Source organism: Heteronotia binoei, chromosome 21, assembly GCF_032191835.1.
Source record: "Heteronotia binoei isolate CCM8104 ecotype False Entrance Well chromosome 21, APGP_CSIRO_Hbin_v1, whole genome shotgun sequence".
NCBI lineage: Eukaryota > Metazoa > Chordata > Lepidosauria > Squamata > Gekkonidae > Heteronotia > Heteronotia binoei.
The window spans coordinates 47,295,233-47,311,505 of record NC_083243.1 but is presented as its reverse complement, the minus strand read 5'-3'; the positions used below and the strand labels follow the sequence as shown (position 1 = coordinate 47,311,505).

General features: G+C 42.7%; 1 protein-coding gene across 5 annotated transcripts in view; it reads right to left on the bottom strand.

Annotated features, from left to right (window-relative positions):
* The window catches only part of CEP128 (centrosomal protein 128), a 323,574-nt gene that overhangs the window by 228,243 nt on the left and 79,058 nt on the right, over positions 1 to 16,273 (bottom strand). For all 5 annotated transcript variants that reach the window (XM_060261805.1, XM_060261808.1, XM_060261806.1 and 2 more), the window contains exons 11-12: positions 11,968 to 12,100; positions 8,713 to 8,864 (exon numbers count right to left, since the gene is read on the bottom strand). In XM_060261805.1, coding sequence (XP_060117788.1) covers positions 8,713 to 8,864; positions 11,968 to 12,100 — 285 coding nt within the window. The remainder of the gene's footprint in view (positions 1 to 8,712; positions 8,865 to 11,967; positions 12,101 to 16,273) is intronic.

The following is a 16,273-nucleotide window of genomic DNA, read 5'->3' as shown; positions in this document are numbered from 1 at the left end:
ATCCCAGGGAAGAAGGGTGTGCTGGCATTAGAAGCTGATTAATTGCAATCTCCCCCAGCTCAGATTAATATCATTCTCAATAGCAAAAGACTTTTGAGTGCTTGAATATCCTGGAATACCTCTGCCCAGAACAAGGAAGTTACTATTTCATTAACCAGCCCGATTCCTCTCTGTCCTTTTCTCAATAAAGAGGATGGTGTGGAATTGTTTTCTGTGGCCCCAGAAGGTAGGACCAGAACCAATGGGTTGAAATTAAATCCAAAGAGTTTCCAGCTCAACAGTAGGAAGAACTTCCTGACCATTAGAGCGATTCCTCAGTGGAACAGGCTTCCTCGGGAGGTGGTGGGCTCTCCTTCCTTGAAGGTTTTTAAACAGAGGCTAGATGGCCATCTGACAGCAATGAAGATCCTGTGAATTTATGGGGAAGTGTTTGTGAGTTTCCTGCATTGTGCAGGGGGTTGGACTAGATGACCCTAGAGGTCCCTTCCAACTCTATGATTCTAAGGGCACCCAAGTCATTAATTTACACTCCATCCTATTTCAGGAGCTATCTTGACTGACTCAAACATTTGTGTCAATGCAGATATGGATCACTTCAATCTAATTAAAGTACATTCATCATGTTGCTTCACCCAAGCTCTCTGCAGATTTGGCTCATGCAGATTTGGCTCACAATAGCCTAATCAAGATATTTTCCCCACTTTTTCCTACCAGCATTTGATAGCAGTAACCAGCCAGTTAGATTCAAACATTGACCCAATCCAAAGCCAAGATGGCCCAAACCCTACCTACCCTAGGGATCTTCTGTCCATAAAAGAAGGACCCCATGCCATACCAAATGGTTCCTCAGATTCCTGGTCCAGATCTCTGCCAGAGAGAATTCTGGTTTCCTGCTGAGAACCCCTGCCGCACTTCACAGGTTTTTTTCTCCTTGCTTAGCAGGCTCCTTGCTCTGGTCCTTGAACCTCAGCTGCATTTGCCTGAGGATCTCTCCAGACCTCAAACCCAGGATTTCAGGTCCCATGTTCTTTCTCTAAAACTTTTTAATTTCCTCCCTCCCACCTTTTGTAAGTGTACCCTTTCTTCCTCTTCTTCTTGTGCTAGCATGTGTGTGGTAACATAGGGAATTAGTTCCCACATGCCTAGCGTAGGTTCTTTATACTTTTGTTTTTATTTTTTACACAATAACGCTATTTGTGTCTACAATCACACTCTCTCATATCTGTCACAATTTTATTTTGGAGTTTTCCTACCCAGATCCACCCTGGTAAAACTGACATACAAGGTCCTGCGTTATTCCTTTCTAGAACCCTGTTAATTTCCCTTCTTTGGATCCAGTTTGGATAACAGAATCAGCACTTTAAATTGTGCCTGGAAACAGATTAATAACAGGTGCAAATCTCTTCCACTTCTCAAAGAATATTTGAGTCTTCTTACTGACACTTTCCTTCAAAAACACCTAAACCTTTGAAAACACATTCACAGAAGTAATACAGTAGGAAATTGACAGCTTTGTATCTTGCTTCAATAATATTATCTTGTTAGACAACAGAATGATGTTGCCTTTATTATGTTCCTCCACACAGTCTACAACACATTACAAGAGGAGGCAAAGAATAAATGGAAAAGTAATCTCACAAGGATGGTGAAGTGCTGGTGCTACATGCTCAAAATGGGGTTAGGAATCTTGCTGCAGCACTCATGTTCTGTTTTAATAGCATCTGTTCTCAAAATTTTCAAACGTAAAGAATCTGGGAAGTGGAAGTCGGTTCTTCCTGAACAAGTGTCAGGGGATTGGGTGGGGGGGAACAAGGAAAAGATCCATAAACTCTGGTATGAAAACAAATTTCCAGAAAACTCTAATAAAAGTTTCTACAGAAATACTTTGACGTACCATATCAACAGGGGCTGAACACATTTTTTTTCTAAAACATTAAGCCAATAACATGCTTAATTAGTTTTTAAAAATTATCAACTATGTATCTTTCAATTCTGCAGTATTTTCCTAACTCATCTTATGTGGAAAGAGGAGGGCTACCCATCAGCCATCAGTACATATTCAGTTATTGTACAATCATAGAAGAGTTTTTAAAGGGCTATGAAGCAATATTGTTAATATCTTTATCATTTACGCAACATACTATAAACTTAATTATTTCTAGTAATCAGTCTTTTTATTTCTAGTAAGTCTTTAAAATATTAAATCTTTGTATTTATCAAGTATGAAGGACCCCATAAAGGGCATCTCTGTTGTAAAATAATCTTACCATTCTTGAAAATTCCGTTTCATCACCCCTAGTTAGCACTGGACCCCTCTCCCACCATTATGGACTATGATTCCCTGGCTCTGATGCCAGGCACAGACATGGACTTACAGTTACAATAGGCACTAGTAACTTAGAACTCATATGCCTATTACAATATGGACAGTTAGTCTTGCTAGACCAAGGGTCCCCAACCCCTGGGCCACATACTACTTCCAGAGACCAGGCATGCTTTGGAGATGTAAATGAAGAAGCCAATGGTCAACAGTAGACTTGCAGCAACATCTTTATGCCTAACAAAAGATTCTTCCTGCTGCCCACCAAAGCAAGCATCTTACACAATAGAACATCATGGAAGAATCTTGAGGGACCGTCTTTCCCCGTATGAACCCCAGAGAGCGCTGAGGTCAGCTGGAAAGAACCAGCTGAATATCCCTGGGCCAAGGGAGGCCAGATTGAAGTCCACCCGGGATCGGGCCTTCTCCATAGCGGCTCCCCTACTGTGGAACCAACTCCCGGAGGAGGTACGGGCCCTGCGATGTTTAGACCAATTCCGCAGGGCCTGCAAGACCCACCTCTTTAAAATAGCCTTCACTTAATACCGAGCCAAGAAAGTCCTGCTGGATATGTTTTATGTTTTAATCACTGGATTTTATGGAAGATCTTAACTATAGCACCATAATCTTAATCTTAATGTAATTTTTAATGATTTTAAGGATGATTTTATAACTGAAATTGTAATTATTGTATATGGTTTTATTGTACACTGTATTTACGTGTTGTGAGCCGCCCTGAGCCTGCTTGCGGGGAGGGCGGGATACAAATAAAAAGTATTATTATTATTATTAAGATGATCGCTTATCAACTACTCCATCTTGTCATGTAGACCACCTCCATTGTGTTAGCTATGGTGTCACAATAGTAAACAATTTGGCGCTAGATTGCCCACTTAAATTTCTTTGTTTTAATGATGGTTTGCACTAAGTAAAATCATCATTGCCTATTAATCCTGGGACACCACCTGAGGACACGAATTTCACTATAAGAAGGCCAGTTTTTGGCCAGTTCAATGTGTCTCTGACGGTACCCCTACCCTTGCTGTCTGAACCACCCCCAATTACCTGATTAGTATTGAGCGCATTATTGTGAGATACACTGACTGTTTCTTGCTCCCCCTCCCCTTATCGCCTTCACTATTGGACCATTCCTTCTGCTTCATCAACAGGTAAAGTATAACCTTGTATGTCTTTCCCTTAAAAGTTTCTTAATTCCTTTCCCCCCTCTGTTTTCCTAGGTCTCTGTGGTAGCTGTATGATTTATCTTTCTTGTGTTCTTGAACAATTTTCTTAAAGAAAACCCACTTTTAGTTTACCAATCTTGTTATTTAGAGCAGCATTTTCCATTTGCAGGGTCACGACCCAGTACCGGGCCACGGAAGCCTCAATACCGGGTCACAAGAAAAGCCAAAACCAGCCCCACCCCCAGCAAAGTATGAGCTCTGCTCTGCTTCCTTCTTTTCCCATCTCTGTTGTGCAGATAAAAGCTAGGCTTGAAGACTGAAACAGGCTGCAAAGCCTGAGCTCCATTTTCCTTCCTTCCTTCCCCCAATGTCTTTGTGTTGTGCAGATAAAAGCTAGGTTTGAAGACTGACACAGGCCTCTATAGAAGAAACAGACAGGTTTTCCTGTCTCCCAGCTCCACCCCCAAATTTTAGTGGGCCATGAAGGAGAAGTATAAAAATAACCGGGCCGTGGGGGGGGGGGGGTAAGTTTGGGAAACCCTGATTTAGAGGGCTACTGGGTGGACTGACTCCTGTATACACAGGTTATTGACCCGGCTTAGTTTACCATCTTTGTCTACTTAATTCCCCTATGCCTCATCTGAGGGAAATTTGGTTACCATAGCATATAAATACAAAAATATTTCCATTTTGCCCACAACAAATATACATATCTTTCCTATGGGAGCAGTAAGAACATAAGAGAAGCCAATGGTCCATGCCAATGGTCCATCCAGTCCAATGGATCATGCCAATGGTCCATCCAGTCCAACACTCTGTCAAACAGTGCCAAAATTAAGGTGCCTCCAGGAGCTTATTGCCCTGAACAACTTACACACATGTTGTGTGTATGTAAAGCTTACTCAATACATAGAAACTGCAGGTCCCCCAAGACAATCATCACTGCTGCCATATTGCAGAGCAAAACTTTGACAGAGCCTCTCTTTAGCTATACTGCTCACTTTCAACTGACATACTGGCTGTACCAAACCACAAAAATATGTCAGCATGGCATGCATATCAAAGAGGAGACTGGAAGATAGGTCTTCCAATGGGGCCCCCATGAATAGGCACACTGAACATTATGCTGGGGGTGGGGAAAGGACTGCAAGAAAAAAATTAACTAGGCTGCAAGAGAAGCCAACTGCAGCTAAGGCAGTGTGGAGTTCTCAGCTCCCTGCCACCTCAGCTGATCCTTGAGCAGACTGCGTAAGCCTTGCCCAACAAACAGCTGAAAGGCAAGAGCAATCTGCTCCTGCCTCTCTGTTGTTTTCAGATCTACCCTGAAATTCCTGAATATATCGGGGATTTTCTTGGGATTCCCTCCCCCCACAAGAAAACCTGGATATACTTTCGGTTTGGGTAGATCCAATGCATGTTGTTGTTCAGTCGCAAAGTTGAGTCCAACTCGTTGCGACCCCATGGACAAAGTCACGCCAGGCCCTCCTGTCTTCCACCATCCTACGAAGTCTGCTCAAATGTATGTTTGTTACATCAGTAACACTGTCCAGCCATCTCATCTTTTGCCATCCCCTTCTTCTTTTGCCTTCTGTCTTTCCTAGCATCAGGATCTTCTCCAGAGAGTGCTCCCTTCTCATTTGGTGGCCAAAGTATTTGAGCTTCAGCTTCAGCATCTGACCTTCCAGTGAACAGTCTGGGTTGATTTCCCATAGGACTGACTGATTTGATCTTCTTACAGTCCAAGGGACTCGTAAGAGTCTTCTCCAGATCCAATGCATACTGCTACCTAACAATTCTTTCACACATATACTTTTTTTCATTCACAGGAGCTCAGATAGATGATGTTCCCCCCACACACGTTGACTCACCACGTAGGGAGAGGGTGCACAAACATATTGACCCCCCCCCCCCGGCCTATGTGTGATTCCCTGATCACCTGCAGAACCTTTCCCCATGATCAGGAACATTAGCAGCATCACTGATCATGGGGAAGTGTACATAAACACATTCAGCAACAGGTTCAAATGTTCAGGCTGTTTCATATATATATAAACCTAAATCATTCCTAATCTCCAGAAATTATCTGAGATGGAGAAATGGCAGCACAAATCAGCAGTAACAGTTTCTACAATTAGAGTTAATTTTTTTCCAAGCCATAGTAATCCCAAGAAGTTTTGTTAACTGTATTTTTATGTTATATAAATAAAATGACTATTCTTTTTATGGGGGGGAGATACCTGCCTTAGGAGGGATCTGGCTGTTCACACTTATGCCAGAAAACAATGGGCTGTGATTGCTTGTGCACAAGGTAAACTGATTATATGATGTAGCCTGATCTAATCTGGAGAATTCTACCATGAAAGTCATGATGCTGGGCTATCAACATAGACAATCATAAAGGAACATCTCACATACTTCAAAAGGTGTCCCACTCCCTCCCAGTCATCAACATCATCATGCAGCTTTACTCTGAAACTAGCATGCCCAGTTTCATTAGACAGAAAACACATACACCCTAGATTTACTGCTGAAAGTGATACTCTGTAGAGCACCTGAGGGGATACGGTATTAGTCCTGTAGGTTTTGAGTTCACAGCCTTTTGCAGCTTATTGTTGCACTGAAAAGGAAGTCATCTGTTCCTCTTAGCCTCCTGTAGCTGCCACTGCCTCCCATGGAGGGTAACAGCAGGTAGCAAAATGTATATTAAGAGACCATGTCAGTGGCACACACCTCTAAGCCTGTGGATTAAAAAACTTACAAAAAGCAGGCCCTCCCTCAACAATTTTCTGTCTTTTTAAAACATTAAAGAAAACAATTATATTACTGAAAACTGTCCAGGTACTCAGCAGCAACTAGACAGTGATCTGCCACAAAAACAGAGTTCTTAAAAACATTGTTTTCTTTGCATATATTACTTTATTTGGCATTCTTGTTATATTCAGAGGCCACAGCAGTAAAACAAACAAAATGCAGTCAGTGATTTCAACACTTCAGCAGGTAATCTGTCTTCTGCACTGTTAATTTTTGAAATCTGTAGGAAGAGTATTTGTTTTTCATTATATTCATTTATTCCTTTAATCAGAAGCAAGGAACCTATGAATATCGACTGCCACCAAAAAAAAACAAATTAAATATTCAAACTGGTTTTACAGCAATAAGCATTTTGGACCCCAAAAGAATTCTGGGTTACCATGTGCATATTCTTACTTGAATTAGATCTGACAGCCTTATTGCTAAATTGTGACATATTCTGAACAGCTCTCTGAGCAAGTCAGCAGCTCTCAATACAAACCTAACCACGTAATTATAAAGGAAATTAAGCATTACCTCTAGATGCACTGTTATGCCAAATTAAATAGTGCTTGTTCTAATGATTGCCTATTTATATTATCTAAATTTGATTCACCGAAATCCTGAGCTTCAAAGAACAGCAGCTGCATTCAATAACATTTTTTAAATCACGTTTAAAGAAATCCTTAACCAAGTTTATAAACGGTTCATACTTCAGCAGTGTTCATGGTCCCATGTGCTAGCTTTGGTCAGCCCACCAATTTTTTCAGTCAGGGACTTTACTACAGCAAGATCATTTGGTAAATACTCACTCAAGAGCTTCCTCCACTGTTGCTCACACCCTGCTGAATGGCCTTCCTGAGGGGGAAAAGAAGGCTGCATTCTCCTCAGCCCTTAAGGAAGCCAATTTTATTCTGGCATCATTCTTGGATGATGTTTGCAGAAGAAGAAGAAGATATTGGATTTATATCCCGCCCTCCACTCCGAAGAGTCTCAGAGCGGCTCACAATCTCCTTTACCTTCCTCCCCCACAACAGACACCCTGTGAGGTGGCTGGGGCTGGAGAGGGCTCTCACAGCAGCTGCCCTTTCAAGGACAACCTCTGCCAGAGCTCTGGCTGACCCAAGGCCATTCCAGCAGCTGCAAGTGGAGGAGTGGGGAATCAAACCCGGTTCTCCCAGATAAGAGTCCGCACACTTAACCACTACACCAAACTTGCAGTATGCTAGTTCTCTCTATGCTCTTCTTTTTTTGGTGAACTTTTAAAATGGAAGTATTTCCTTTGCCAATCTGCCCTGAAGCATTTAAGCCAGGGGTAGGGAACGCTGGCTCTCCAGATGTTTTTTGCCTACAACTCCCATCAGCCCCAGCCACTGGCCATGCTGGCTGGGGCTGATGGGAGTTGTAGGCAAAAAACATCTGGAGAGCCAACGTTCCCTACCCCTGATCTAAGCTAACAAAAGCTCATGTCAAATAAATAAATCTTACCAAGTTGATACATTGCATGAAAAACACAATGAATTGACTGCTATGTACATCTCTGCCCCCCCATCTAAAGTAAGCTAGTAGAATAATTATAGAGCAACAAAAATATCAATTTAAAATAAAACGGCAGGGGTGAGGAATTACAAGTGATGTCTTATCTCCTCAGTGGCATTCTATCCTCCCCACATTGCTGCATTGTTGAATTCAAGTTTAGTGTCAAACCGAACATGTATATAATTTAATTCTAAGTCCAGTGCCAGCCAGTACATGGATGTTTGGGCCAGGGCATATCCAAATTATCCAAACACTACTCCGCATTTTTGCATGACTTATGCAATGGAAGAATGATGTCCAGATAAATCCAGGGTGTGTCTGCCTACACACACTGGAGAGCAAAATCAGCTGGCTACTATAGTAATATTAGTTTTCCAGACAGAATCATATTATTTGGCTTTACATGAGGATCACCAGTTTGACTATAGAGCTGGAAACTACAGTGTAGATATTTAGCCTTGTTGCATTGATATAGCTTAACTTTAGTTTGTCAATAAACTGACATGCCAGGGGTATTCTTAATTTGGTGAAATGTACATTCCCTCTGCAAGTTAAAGAACAGACCTATCTCTAGATGGTTCCACTCCAGATGGGACTTGAAAGAATATATCAATATAAATTCTTAATAGTCCCTGCATGCTGGAAATCAGATACCAAGGAGAAGGGTTTTAGCCTAACTTTCACCCTGATACACTCGTGTTCTAGGTATGGGAATCTCTCATTTTTCATCTCAGGGGAGTATAAAGTCATGCAGGCCCTCACCAATATTGTGAAGTGGTCCAGTCTTGATAGGAGCTTAATATCTTATCCGCTGACTATGACAAGTAGGCCTTAATGTAGCAAACTCATTCAAATGTCATAACGTGAAAAAAGAGTTACCTCTATTTTCATCCCAAGCTGTGCCTTCTCTTTGTCCTTGCGCTCAATGCATCGCTTTAACTCCTCTATCTCTGACATGACAGCACTATGACTGAGCTTTGCTCTCAGTTCCCAGATCTGTTTCTCCATATCTTGTTTGTCCTGATCAGCCACTGGAGCACAGAAGACAAAATGCAGAAACAGAAACAAAGTATCAAATTTTAAAAATGTGTAGACATACATAATCTGTTCTGCGCTTTTACTTCTTTGGAATGCCAAATTGTTGATGAATTCTAAGACGATCAAAAAACAAGACTTAGAACTAGCTTTTGTAGCTTCAGGTCAGGGGAAATGGCAATGGGTTGGACTCTCTTCCTGTCCCTCACAGTCCCATGAACCAGCTGTGGAATGTGCAGTGGGGAGACTGAGGGGACTGGAAGAATGAGAGATGTGACACAGCGCGAAAGAGGTGGCTGCAGCATGCCAGAAACTAGGCAACTGAGAAAGAGTGCGAGAAGGGAGAACAAATAATACTGCTCTTTATTGTAAGAGGTACATGTGGCAAATGGTGGAATGTTCTGTAAAATAAACAGGCACAAGAAAATTGGTAGTCAGCTGCAGACACCTTTATTTATTTATACTTTTGACTTGATGAATCGCACTATCCCAACCAAAGCCAGGCTCATGGGATATTTATGTTATTTATAGTCCGCCTTTCTCACTGAGACTCAAGGCAGATAAGACAGTGTAAGCCAATACAATCAACACTATGGGGTATCTAATAAACAATGCAGTGCGGTTTGGATTCCAGAAATCTGAAACCAAAGAGACATTTGAAGACAGACATGAAACAAAGCATAAGCATTAGTATTAACATGCCATGTTAGTGATGGAGAAATTACATTGTAGGATCAGATCTGCAGCAACCGTCAGTGCATAGTATACACAGTAGTAAGGTTCACAGTTCCCATCCTTTTACCAAAAGCATCTTTCTGAATCATTGCCTCTGTATAAAAGCCCACCTGAATAATTCAATTTTGCATAGTTTGTAGGATGCCTGGAGAGTAAGAGCCTTCTTGACCTCATAAGGGTGGCCATTCCATAAACTGGGGGTGACAACAGGCAATAAGCATCTGTGGGCAGTTGTTGATTTTGCCCATTTGCAGGACCACAGCAAGAAAAGCTAGATTATCTTCTTACAGTGGTGGAAAGTTGGCACTAAGTATTTGTAAACTCTCATTTTTAGACTACAAATTGCATCTCTGGGAGTTGTCTTTTTCTGTTCTACATTTAAGTGATTTTGAGAAACCTTTAACATGCAAGGTAAAAAACACAGGGAGCTAGGTGGTTGAGGAGAGCACTTAGGAAGAGACTCAGGATAGTTATAGCAAAATATAAAATTGTCTTATTTCTATGAATTTGAGGTGACACCCACATGTTATATTACCCAAACACATATACATAGTGGTAAGTCCATATGAAGAATATAATCACTGGTTACCTTTTTGGGGGGAGGGGTTGGTTGTTGTTTTTTAGCCTTAACCCAGGGGTCATTTTGTAGAAAAATAGGGGGTGGAGCTCATTAGCATAACTCATTATATGCTGCCCCCCACCAGACAAAAGCAACCCGATGCAAAAAAGGAGAGAGCCCTAGGCAAGCAAGGCCTGCTTGGGCTGGCTGGAGCTCCTGCTGAATCTCAGGCCTGCTCTAACCTATATTTGCGGGAATAAAGATGGATTAAATAATTGAATGCATGAAGATGCTTCAGACTGACTCAGACCATGAATCTATCATAGTCTGTGGTCTACCACATCACCTACTACCTGATCCTTTTAACTGGAGATGCTGGAAATTGAGCCTGGGTGCCCAGCAGATGCTCCACCACTGAGCCGCAGCCCCTCACGTATTGTATTAGGGTGATTATTTAATCACAAAATAATCACAAAATAATAGCAGGAGACCCAGATCAAGGATTTATCACAAAATTTCCACTAACAGCAGGAGATTCAGATCAAGAAACAAAAAAAATCAGAAGGTTCAGCAAGGAAATTCTATTTCTGAATTCATCTAGAAACATCTCATTATAAAATTGCCAGGCTGTAAAAATAATATAAAGGCTCTGAAAGAAAGTAGATATTTGCAGACATTTTAAGAATACTAGTAAGGCACATTTAGAGATCAAACTGTATTGATTTGTTCAGGGTCACATGGGACATAGGCTGCAATCTACCAAGCACAGTTAACAACCTCCATTTGATTCCAATGACAGATCACATGGAGCTCCCACACCAGCCCCATTGACATGAATGGCAAATGTACAATAGCAGGTTTTGGTGGTTTGTTTCAAGAGCCTACAGATGCAATTGCTTTTAGTGAATATTTCAGATCTGCTTCCAAGTTTCTACTGCACTTCTTACTTTAATGGCAGAGAGACATGGTGTATGCCAAAGCAACAGTGAAAAACAAGAGCTGACAAAACACAATCCTTCAGCTACTGGTATGAAATCAAATTGAGAAAGGCTCATAGCCTGCCTGACAAAATATTATTTAGCTTTTAGTTAATTTAAGATTCTAAGAAACTAAACATAAACCACTTAATGCATGTTCTATATACAGCACAGCGGACTGGTAAAGGAGAAGAATGTGTAACTTTGAACATAGTATAATATATGTTTACTAGTAATAAGGACTGTTTTAAGGAGAAATACAACAAGTGCTAGAAATTTGCTGTGGGTGAGTTTCATGGCCTTGGTGAGGCTGTGGAGGGAAGGGAAAGATAGAGGGAGGTAAGGTATGCCGAGAAGGCAGCTGTTGGGGAGGGAAATGGTGCAAGCGGGGAAATGTGAGGCAGGTTATCAGAGAAGGGGGAAATATTGAAAAAGAAGTGATGGGGGTAGATTGCTTTCCACCTCCTCCCCACTGCCTGAAGCCTCTACCTAGGAAAAGTAAAGTCTTTCACCCCAGTGGGGGCCAAAGCAACTTACATCATTCTCTTCCCCCTTTTGATCAGCACAACAGTCCTATGAGGCAGGATACGCTGAAAGTCTGTGACTGGCCTGAAATCACCTAGACAGCCTCCACAGCAGGAATTAGAGCAATTAAAAAGCTCTAGTCAGTTGATAAGCAGGTTCAGTTTCTGAGACCTGATACAATGGCTCATCATTTTCTCCATCTTACCATTCCAAGCACCAAGTCCTGCCCCTGATCTGCTTATGTGGCTTGGTGGGGGTGTCCTATAACAATGGGTAGGGAGTAGAGAGTTGGGAGATTCCTACCTCTGTGCTTCCTCCTGTTGTCCTCCTGCTCATCGGAATGCCTCTGGTGATGCATGGTGACCTGAGAGATCTGGTGCTGTAAACTCAGACGCTCCTCTTCTGCTCTAAGAAGTTGGGAACGGAGATCCTCAATCTAACACACACACATACACACACACAGACAAGTGCCAGCTTTTTAAACCAAGAAGAGAACAATTTCAAAGGTGCGGAGGAATCTTCACTTACATTATCAGTTCTTTGAAAGATCTGAAGCACAAACAAAACATGACCAAAAAGAGAGACGGAATGTTCTTAAAAGTAAAGTAATTTATGCAACAGTGTGCTTTTCATTCAACTGGATCTTTCACACACTGAATCAGGACTCTTTTTGTAGAAAAAGCCCAGCAGGAACTCATTTGCATGTTAGGCCACACCCCTTGACATCACCATTGCTTCACGCAGGGCTTTTTTGTAGAAAAAGCCCAACAGGAACTTATTTGTATATTAGGTCACACCCACTGATGCCAAGTCAGCTAGAACTGTGTTCCTGTGTATTCCTGCTAAAAAAAAAAAAAGCCCTGCACTGAATGAAAGTTTTCAGGTTGCTGCCTATGCTCGGGGCCAAATTAATTCACCCCCTACAGTTTCTTTGATATAAACAGATATGCTGTTTACAGGTACCAGCGATTTTTCCCTCATGGGAGAGGAGGGGACTGCAAAACTGCATTGGAGGAAAGGAATTAATCCTCCCTCCTCAATACAAGTTGGCAGCTTCCACTAATAGCACCAATAAAAAACAAAACCTGCTCAGGAGATCCACAGTGCCATCCTATGCAGAGTTACTCCATTGAGTTACTACCTCCACTGATATGCATTCAATCCAGGCCCATAGCCACCGGGGAGGGCTGTGGGGCACTGCCCCTAACTTCCAAGCAAAGCCCCTTAACTACCAAGGAGGCCTACCAAGAGGCCTGCTTTTTTCCTCTCTTTTTTTGCCATGGCTGAGCTGCCAAAGCATCAGCAGCTAGAGCCAGGAGAGCTGAGCACGGCATGGGGCACTGCAACAGCAAATAGAGAGCAGAGAGACAAAGAAGCAGAAAACAGAGGAAGCCGCATGGAATGGACTGGGGAGGGGTGGGCAGATGGAACTGCTGGCTGCAAAGGGCCAAGGTGCGGGAGAGGGAGGTGGAAGGAAACCCCCCTGCTTGCACACAAAGTGCAGTTTCTTCTTGACTCCAAAGTTTTTGGGTTGGCTGCTTCAACTTGGCCACTTTCAGAGCCTCCAGCTTACCCCAGAAAGCTTCTGAGAAGCAGCAAGTCTGCAGATGATGGCAAAGGGTACCCCCTGACTTTTAAAATCTACAGCCCTGATCCAACTATCCCTGAAGGCACAGCATGACCTTTCCTGTGATTCTCCATTCTTGCAGCCCCTTCTGACTCCCCAGGAACAATGCTCCTGAGAATGCAGGATCCATGCAGCACAAGGCCATGTGGGTTGGTGGGTTGAAATGAGAGGTGAAATCAACTCCTTGCTTCAGGAGAGTTGTGTTTTCTCACTGCAGCCCCATCCATATGAAGAGTTGAGAAGAAGGGCTATTTTTATATCCTACTTAAGGAGTCTCAAACAGGTTTACAATCTCCTTCCCTTCCTCTCCCCACAACAGGCATTTTGTGAGATAGGTGGGGCTGAGAGAGTTCTGTGAGAAATGTGCCTGGCACAAGATCACTCAGCTGGCTTCACGTGGAGGAATGGGGAATAAAACCATTCTCCAGAGTAGATTCCACCATTCTTAACTACTATACCACACTGGCTCTCACTGTATGGGCCCCATAACCCTTGGAATGATCTTTACACAGATCAGAAGGGGTTACATGAATAAAGGAGGGAGACAGAAAGACTGCAATCCATGCATAGACTGGTAGGATATACAACATTGATTTTAGTGGACTCAGACCAAAGAAACTCTGCATAAGATTGTACTTTAAGTCACATGACGTAGTCTCATCTATTCTGAAAGACATTAGGAAAGGAGGATAAGCCACCATTCACTGTCTTCTCTACTCATTGAAGGCCTCATCTTTCTTCAAGAAAGACAACATTGGCTTCAAAAAATCTTAAAAATCAAATTTAATTATTAACCATAATTAAATGTGTAGCTTGTAACTTGGTATATGTTAACAAATGCTAGAATGAAAACTTCATAATGGTCCTAATGAGGTTACCTATATTATACTATTTATTTTATGTCTTGTATTCAAATGTTTTATGTAAATTGATTAAGTTGGTGGTTGTAGTTTGAACGTAGTGAAGAAAATATCATATTCTATAGTAGATCAAATTGATAAGATAGGATAACAATGTTAAGAAAGTATGAGAATATTATAGAATAAATATATAAAGGCTTTAATAGGAGGCTATATTGGATCTTTGTAGCCTTGTAGCACAGAATGGTAAAGCTGCAGTACTGCAGACTGAGTTCTCTGCTCACAACCTGAGTTCAATCCCGGTGAAAGCTGGGTTCAGGTAGCCGGCTTAAGGTTGACTCAGCCTTCCATACTTCCGAGGTCAGTAAAACAAGTACCCAGCTTGCTGCATGGAAAGTGTAGATGACTGAGGAAAACAATGGCAAACCACCCCGTAAAAAGTCTGCCGTGAAAACGTTGTGAAAGCAACGTCACCCGAGTCAGAAACGACTGGTGCTTGCACAGGGGACTACCTTTACCTTTCTATATTGGATCTTTAAATAGTCACGATATATTACATTATATATATATATATATATATATATATATATATATATATATATATATATATATATATATATATATATATATGTACACGGCATTGGCAACTGCAATGACAACGGGCGCCTCCTGCTAGAATTCTGCATGGAGCACCAGCTCACCATCACCAACACTATCGTCCAGCAGAAGAACAGTCTGAAGACAACCTGGATGCACCCACGGTCCAAGCACTGGCACCTTATCGACTACATTCTGGTGCGCCAGAGAGACCTTCAAGATGTCTTACACACCCGAGTAATGCCCAGTGCAGAATGTCATACGGATCATCGTCTTGTACGCTGCAATCTCCATCTTCACTTTAAACCCACACCCAGGAGAGGAGGTATCCCTCGGAGGAAGTTTCAGGTTGGCAGTCTCCAGTCAGCCGAAGTTAAAGCTGCCTTCCAGGCAAAACTCCAGTCAAGAATTGAGGACCCCAGTTGCCCCACAGACCCTTCTCCAGAAGCACTCTGGGAACACCTAAAAACTACCGTCCTGCAGATCTCTGAAGAAGTCCTCGGGTTCTCCACAAGGAAGAACAAGGACTGGTTTGATGAGAACAATCAAGAGATCCAAGATTTACTGGCGAAAAAGAGATCTGCCTACCAAGCACATCTTGCTCAGCCCTCCTGTCCTGGGAAAAAAGCAACCTTTCGCGCTGTATGTAGCAACCCCCAGTGCAAGCTTCGAGACATTCAGAACGAGTGGTGGACCAAGCTTGCTGAGAGAACCCAGCTGTGTGCAGATACTGGTGATTTAAGAGGGTTCTACGAAGCCCTGAAGGCAGTATATGGTCCATCATATCAGACTCAGAGTCCCTTGCGTAGTGCAGACGGCCAAGTGCTCCTCACAGACAAGGCATCCATATTGAACCGGTGGTCGGAGTATTTTCAGGTTCTCTTCAGTGCCAACTGCGTAGTTCAAGATTCAGCAATTCACCTCACCCCACTTCAACCAGTGAAAACAGAGTTGGATGAGATCCCCACTCTAGAAGAGACTGTTAAAGCCATCAAGCAACTGAAAAGTGGCAAGGCAGCAGGAGTTGATGGAATTCCACCAGAGATCTGGAAGCATGGGGGCACAGTACTACATAGCTCACTTCACAAAATACTTGTCACCTGCTGGGAACAAGGCAAATTACCACAGGACTTTCGCGATGCAATCATCATCACCCTATACAAGAACAAAGGGGAAAAGTCAGACTGCTCCAACTACCGGGGGATAACCCTGCTCTCCATCGCAGGCAAAATCCTTGCCAGAATACTCCTGAACAGACTGGTGCCCGCCATTGCAGAAGAACTCCTCCCAGAGAGCCAGTGCGGCTTCAGAGCTAACAGGAGCACCACCGACATGGTATTTGTTCTCAGCCAGCTCCAAGAGAAATGCAGGGAACAGAACAAGGCTCTGTATGTGACTTTTGTCGACCTTACCAAAGCTTTCGATACCGTTAGCAGGAAAGGCCTGTGGCAAAGCTTGGAACGTTTAGGATGTCCCCCAAGGTTCCTCAGCATGATCATCCAGCTACACGAAGACCAGCGAGGCC